We start from the raw sequence: 7757 nt of genomic DNA, 5'->3' as shown, positions 1-7757 counted from the left end.
CACATGATGAGCAGTAAAATATGAATATGAAATTGAAAGCTTACAGAGATCGGTCCCTACCCACCCACTCTTTGAAAGCCTGTACTCATCAATAGGAATAGTTTGACTGAAGAGATCATTCGTCTCTCACGTCAGCGTAATTGCAGGAACATGTATGTAGCCCTATCTTTATATATATATATATATATATGTTATGCAATGTGTATGCATGATACTTCACACGAGATTGCTACAACTTCTTATGCATAAAATCACATTCATCACAGTTATACCTCTCAAATGAACCTTGGATCATGCATCGAACACCTTTCTATGTTCTCATCTTTCTCTCTCTCACGCACCACAGACACAGCATAAATGTAAGCAGGCTTTTCAAGTGCTTAAAAATCAACTGCTCAGTGTGCTGAATGTCGTGACTCAAAAGACTATATTTTCATGTCACAAAAACAGGTTCAAAGCTACTATTTCTAACAATCCTGCTCAAAGCATCTATGAGGTCAACTTAAGTAGATACAAACGTGTTCTTATGATGTGCACGTTTTATTTGGAAACTTTTTTTATTTTATTACCTTCAAGAAATTTTTTTAACTAGATCGTGCGTATATATATATATATATATTAGAGCGTAAGGTCAAACTCACAAGTAGTTCGATATGACGTCGGATGAACGTGCGCCACTGACTGCGTGCACGTTAATTTTTGCAAAAAGGACCCTTTAGCCCTGGACTGCCGCTAAAGGGTCATTTTCTGCCCAGACAGTCGCTAAATGTAAAAAAACACAAAAAGAAAGAACCGGTGCACTGGGTGCGTCCAACCTGTTCAACCGATGATACACCCAATCGTCTCTCTCTCTCTCTCTCTCTCTATATATATATATATATATATATATATATATATATAAATATATAATGGCTGCTTATTTTTTTTGTTAGATCACTGTTAGGACCCTCTAAAAATCATAGTATTAGTTATTTTATATCAGATTTAAACGGTTGGATGTGTTTTATCATTTCTTATTTACTAAGAAATAAGTTTTTTTTTAAATTTATTTGATGTAAAAATATAAATATTTTATGATCAAAATTTAGTAGAATATCAATCATTAATTTTTTTTTTTACCCTTTTAAAATACACATATGAGCATAAAGATGCTTAATAAACAATGATAAACACATTTAATAGTTCAGATCTAACATCAACAGTTAAAACTATGATTTTGAGGGTCTTAAGGGTGACCTAACAAAAAACAAGGCACAATCCTCATTTTATATATATACATGGTCATAACTTGGTAAGGTATCCCAGGACTTCTTCCATCATAAAAAATGAAATGGCAATCAAAGATCCACACTATAGTACACTGATCGATGATGAACTAAATCTATCTAAAAACAAATAATATTAATAGAAAATCAAGAGAACTCTAAATAATCAATCCCACCTCTCTAAAGAGTCTATAAGAAAAAATTATGAAAAGCCTCTTTAATATAGATTCAATATCAAGCTAAATCCAAATTCCAAGAAGTAAAAGAAGAATCCAAGTGGATCTTGGAGCTCCAATTCGTGTCTCTCTGGGTCACAGTTACATCCAGTTTCATGCTTAAAGTACCAAGACCTCTCTCTCTGAACTGGGCTGGGAAACAAGCTGAGCCACTCATAGCTCTGGGCATAGAGAGCTTGTTCAAACTCTTAAAATAGGCTTGGCAAGTTGTATATGAACAATAGGTACTAGGTAGTAAGAAATATATTTAGATCTATTTTACATGTATTTTGTAATAATCTTATTTCTTTCAGCTCTAAAAAATGTATTTTTCCTATAAATAAGCCCGCTCAAACTCGACTCGTTTAGCTCAAACTGATTATGAGCTCAAACTCGGCTCGATCAGCTCGCCATAATAATGAGCCAAGATTTAACACTTCAAGCCCGTCTCTTTCAGGTCGTTTACCAGCCCAACTCATAACCATAAAAAAATCACATCAAGCCTGAGAAAATGATGTTCATCGGCTCCATTCTCTCAAATCAAAGCAAACATGAGAAAATGTTCCATTCTCTCACATCAAAGCCTCATTTGTTTCATAAACTTACATGAGAAAGTGTTGATCTGATAACCTTGATGTAGTCCTTTCTACCCAGTGGCGTAGCTAGGATTCATGTGAGGGGGGGGGGGGTGGCAAACAGGGTCGGGAGTTTGGGGGCAGCACCCCCGCCCCCGATTTTTTTTTTTTTGAGATAAAATAAAAAATGACTACAATTATTAATAAAAATCTATTTATATGGACGAATCAAACTATTTGCTGCAGTCAGGGCTGGGCTACAAAAATGGTTAAAAATCTATTTCACATGGAATCAGGGCTGGGCTAGGACTGGGCTTTTAAAAAAGAAAGATTTTTTTTTTCGCCTTTGTTTCTACCATAAATGACACAAACATCATACCATTATGGTGGGAAAGTGTCATGTTGGTACAAGTGGGCTCTAGTTTTTTTTCAACAGCTATCACTTTTTATAGGTAAATTCATTCATACCCTCTCCTTGTAAAAGCTTTCACATGAAAACTTTCGCGTAAGCTGAACTGACAGTACCTTTTAGAAATGAGTATCCATTCTCATGTAAAGTTTTTCCTTTACGTGAGAAGGAAACAAACGAGGCCCAAAACAAATTTGAGAAAATGTAGTGCGAGAGAATGACTCCCTATCCGACATGGGCATCCAGGTAGAACCAAACTTGGGCTCGATTTTTGGGTATGGTATTGGGTCCGGACTCAGGTCTAATCGAGTCCACTGTAAGAGAAATCATACCGGGACCACTACCTGGTAAAATAATATTTTTTATCATTTTTACATTGAAAATTTGCGGGTCTTAATCAGAACTCGGGTCGGGCCCAGGTCTGGTATAAAATTTCACAAACTATACCCGGATTCATGTATTAATCAAACCTTTGAATCTGGACCCAGGTCTTAATCGGGTTATTTATCACTATACCCGGACCCTATAGGGTTTGGTTCTGGTCGGGTTCGGGTAAACCATACCCGTTGGCACCCTGGAGGGTCCAGTTCCGGTTTATATCGGTTCGGGTCGGACAAAACCAGATCCATTGGAAGCCATTTCCCACTACCGGTGCAGCGCACCATAGACTCGTTCCGTTCCGAATCGTATCTTATCGTACGTATCGGGAATCGGTTGTCTATAATGGAGGAGTTCCTGCAACCACACGGGTAGGGACGTCACTGGGAGAGAGTCTTCTTTCTTCAAACTTCCCCTTCTTCATGGTCGATGATGGCGTTCCTTTCTCTGTAAATTCATCCACAATGTCAGCGATCAGCGGCCGATATCGTTCATTCTCTTGAATCCGACGGCTCTGCCGACGTTTGCTTCCGAGGGATGATGGAGAGGGATTTGGACGGGGAAGAAGACCAGCACCGCCTCATCGAGCGGCCGGAGGAAAGGGCGACGAAGATCCAGCGGTCGAACTTCGAAATCGGCGATGAAGTTCGGAGGATTTCAAGGCTTCGGCCGTTCGGGGCGATCAACAAGTGGTATCTCATAGCGATTGGCGTTCCTCTGGTCGTCGTCGTCGTCGTTTTCTTCTCCGGTAAATTCTTTGGTGATTTCACTTCGTTGAATTTAAGGGGCGCTCCTTATTCGCCTGCGGATCGGATGCGCGAATCCGAGTTGAAGGCCCTTTATTTGTTAAGGTTGCAGAAACTAGGATTTCTAAGGCTGAGGAATCTCACTTTAGCCGATTCCGCGGCGCCGAACTCTTCGTCTATCATCAGCTCCAATTCATCTACAAATGCTAGTGATTCCAGTAAGAGCAAGGCGTCCGAGCCCTCGATCTTGATCGAGGATCTCAGATCCGAATTGCTTAGCCAGATTAGGATGAATGAACAAATTCAACACACATTGCTATCTTCTCATGTATTCGGAAATGAATCGGAGTTCTTTGAGCGTGATTCCCCCGATTTTGGTGTCAATGTGGGGTTTAGAGTTAATAGATGTGGGAAAATAGCTAATTCATCTAACTTGAGGAAGATTGAATGGAAACCTGACCCCAAGAAGTTCCTCTTAGCGATCTGTATCTCAGGGCAGATGTCAAACCATTTGATTTGCTTAGAGAAACACATGTTCTTCGCTGCTCTTCTTGGCCGGACATTGGTCTTTCCAAGTTCTAAAGTTGATTATCAGTACGAGACGGTTTTGAATATCGGCCACATAAATGAGTGTTTTGGTAGAAAAGTTGTATTGACGTTTGAAGAATTTTCGGAGAAGAGGAAAGGTCGATTGCATATAGATAAGTTTATCTGTTACATATCAAATCCGCCTTGTTATTTAGATGAAGAGCACATCAAGAAGTTGGAAAGGTTAGGGTTTTCCATGGGTAAGCCAGAAGCAGCGTGGCCAAAAGATTCGAAGGAAAGTCGCCGAGCTGATGAAGTAGTGGGGAAGTTCTCATGTGCAGATGAAATCCTTGCGGTCGGCGACTTGTTCTATGCCAATGTAGAGGAAGAATGGGTCATGCAAACGGGAGGGCCGATAAAACACAAATGCAAGAGTCTCATCCAACCAAATCGCCTAATTATTCTCACTGCACAGAGATTCATACAGACCTTCTTGGGAGAGAATTTCATAGCCTTGCATTTCAGACGTCATGGGTTTTTGAAGTTCTGGTAAGCTTTCTTTGTCTCATCTTTTTTGGGGTTCTCTTATTTTTCTCCATTACCGAATGGGCTGTCGGTCCTTTTATGTGAGGTTTCGCGTTTTCATCCCTTCATTTGCTTATGAATTGTGAACATGTTTAGTTTTAAATTGATAGTGGTTTTGAGTATATCTCGAAGATACTTGTAGTGTTGCATACTTACTACACGTCTTTGGAAAGATGGCTTCCTGTCCTCCATGGTGCTTCAAGTGCCCAAAAGATGATATAACAGGTCTCCAAAGTTTAACATACAGTTATTTGGATACTATGCTTTAACATCCACTGTCATGATATTTTTTTTGCATATGTGACTGTAGTTGATATGGATCTCTTCACTCAGATTTGTTTATGAATTATATAATACGGATCTCTCCACTGAGATTGGTTTGTGTGACTCTTTTAACACACACGCATACACACATAGAAGGGGAGAGAAAGAGGTCAGACCTTCCTAATTTGAGTATGGACTCAATATGAACTACTTCAAAAAGTCTAGCTACAGGAGTTTTTTGGTTAATCTGATTCTATAGATGTGTTTATCATCATTTATTTACTAGAGAACATGGTTGGCTGCTTTGTTCCTACAATTTGTTTTATGCATTTCAACCAAGTTTTATCACATATTATTTATTGTCATTTGTTTAAAGCTGCAGTAAGAATCAGAAATGAAAAGGAAGAATGCCTGCCTGCTAGATCCTTTCTGTTAGTTTTGAATCTTTACTATTTTATATAATTGCTTTATATCTTGTCTGCATGACTGCATCTTTACTTGTGATTGAGCTCAGATAAAGCTGGTTACCATTTTCACTTTACCTGAAGGAGTACGTTGCCTTCTTTGGCCGAAGAAGTATATAACTGCAATCTCATCAGGAAATATCTTTGATAGTGGTCTTGGAGAGAGAGAGAGAGAGAGAGAGAGAGAGAGAGAGAGAGAGAGAGAGAGTAAATATCTTTGGTAGGAGTCTTGGTGTTCACACCCAGAACTTTGTTCAGTTATGTATGAAAATGATTGATATCTGCTCTTTAACCTATTCTTAAAATTTTTAGATGCATTTGTCCTTTCATGTTAATTTTCTTGGTTTAGTCATGCATTGCATATTTGCATTTAGTTCTGTTCTCCATCATTTTCCTAATATTTCCCTAATTTTTCAGCAATGCCAAAAAAGAGAGTTGTTTCTTTCCTATCCCTCAAGCAGCAGAGTGTATCCTTCAGAAGGTTGATATGGCAAATGCCCCAGTAATTTATCTCTCCACTGATGCAGCTGAAAGTGAAACTGATCTTCTACAGTCTTTAGTAGTCCTGAATGGGAAAGAAGTGCCTTTGGTTAAAAGACCTGCTCACGCATGGGCTGAGAAATGGGATGCCTTACTATACAGGAACCACCTTGGATCTGATCAACAGGTCTCTCTCTCTCTCTCTCTCTCTCTCTCTCTCTCTCTCTCTCTTGTGCGGGTGTGATCACACACATGCTCAAATGCACGAACACACGACATGCTTGGTGTGCTGTACATCTTTTCCAAATATGAATTTCCATAAATCTGGTAACTAAGAGGGTGATATATATATATATATATATATATATATATATATATATATATATATATATATATATATATATATATATATATATATATATATATATAAACCCGTATCATCGAACTGGTGAAGCATTAAACGATGCTTGCATCATCAAAAAATGAATTTTTAGTGGCAGTTCTTGACCGCCGCTAAAAACTGTATTTACGCAAAAATATTTGAGCTGCTGATCGCCTGCGCAATCAGCGGCACAAAAGCATCCGATTTGAGTCAGACGACTTAATTGTTTGATGATACAGGTTATATATATATATATATATATATATATATATATATATATATATATATATAGAGAGAGAGAGAGAGAGAGAGAGAGAGAGAGAGAGAGAGAGAGAGGTGAACATATTAGGACCTCTTTTCTGGTTCTGCCCATTAGGCCCCATAGTTTGAAGTGTTTTATGATAGATCTGAACCATTAGATGTGTTTAGCATGCTCGATTTAGTGGGAATCGACTCTTAGATCCTGTTTTTTTTGACGAAAAAATGTATTTTTATGAGCTTGGAAAATTGATGCCTTCATAGCCATTGATTTTTTATCACCGGAAAAACCTGTATACAGGTCAGATTCCGGTGATCCAAAAGCCGGTTCCCACTAAACAAAACCTATAGATCACCTCTATGGTGTTAGATGTGAGAAAAAATACCAAAAACTACGATTTTTGAATGGGTCTGTATTAGAGGTATTTATGTGCTTTGAAAAAGTAATGCACGTTAGAGATAGAGAAATGCATCTATTTCATCCCAATTTTAGGCAAAAAATGGATTAGGTTCCTTCTTATATTTTTTAAAATTTATTTAGCAATCGAAAAATAACTGACTTTGATAGATCTCCTATGGTTTGGACTCAACTACACACCACTCTTGACAGTTTTAAGACAGCTTTTAAGAGGGGTGTGTTTTTCTTCTTGAAGGTTGAAGCCATGTTAGATAAGACGATATGTGCAATGTCTTCTGTGTTCATTGGAGCATCTGGATCAACTTTCACCGAGGACATTATCCGCTTAAGAAGAGACTGGGGTTCTGCTTCGATTTGTGATGAATATCTTTGTCAAGGCAAGAAACCAAATTTCATTGCAGAGATGGAGTGAAAGAGACGATCATGTTGTATCCCATTCTTCAGATAAGTGGTTACGTGTAATTTGTGTTTGAACGATCCTGTTGTTTGTATATTATTCATGTATTTTTTGGAATATTCCGGCTACTCTGCTCAGGTTTCCATGCCATCCTACCCTCTCTCTCTCTCTCTCTCTCTATATATATATATATATATATATAAACTTATGGTGGTGTGCTGTTGATTTACATAGTTTTGATCTCCAAAAGAAAAAACTAATGGATCTTGTTTGGTTTGATCTATTTACTATCTCCATGAATTAAAGTTGACTCCATCATGATGTTGTGGGTCACTTTTAGACCATCTTCACCTTTATGGATTGAGTTATTGATTCTATGCACTATCTTGAAAG

General features: G+C 38.1%; 1 protein-coding gene across 1 annotated transcript; it reads left to right on the top strand.

The window, feature by feature from the left end:
• Positions 1 to 3209: 3209 nt before the first annotated feature.
• Positions 3210 to 7512, top strand: LOC149844052 (O-fucosyltransferase 36-like). The gene is made up of 3 exons (XM_090002029.1): positions 3210 to 4665; positions 5847 to 6096; positions 7203 to 7512. Exons 1-3 carry the CDS (start codon positions 3380 to 3382, stop codon positions 7377 to 7379), a joined length of 1713 nt encoding a protein of 570 aa, XP_089858155.1. The 5' UTR covers positions 3210 to 3379; the 3' UTR covers positions 7380 to 7512.
• The last annotated feature ends 245 nt before the right edge of the window (positions 7513 to 7757 follow it).

Source organism: Nuphar pumila, chromosome 3 (assembly GCF_984573655.1).
Source record: "Nuphar pumila chromosome 3, dmNupPumi1.hap1.1, whole genome shotgun sequence".
NCBI classification, from domain to species: domain Eukaryota; kingdom Viridiplantae; phylum Streptophyta; class Magnoliopsida; order Nymphaeales; family Nymphaeaceae; genus Nuphar; species Nuphar pumila.
The sequence above is the reverse complement of the archived record's forward strand: the minus strand, read 5'-3'. Positions and strand labels throughout refer to the sequence as shown.

Coding starts and splice junctions, on each gene's coding strand:
- LOC149844052 (XM_090002029.1), top strand. CDS start 3,380: ATGATGGAGAGGGATTTGGACGGGGAAGAAGACCAGCACCGCCTCATC. Junction 4,666..5,846: donor CATGGGTTTTTGAAGTTCTG/GTAAGCTTTCTT, acceptor CTAATTTTTCAG/CAATGCCAAAAAAGAGAGTT. Junction 6,097..7,202: donor ACCTTGGATCTGATCAACAG/GTCTCTCTCTCT, acceptor TTCTTCTTGAAG/GTTGAAGCCATGTTAGATAA.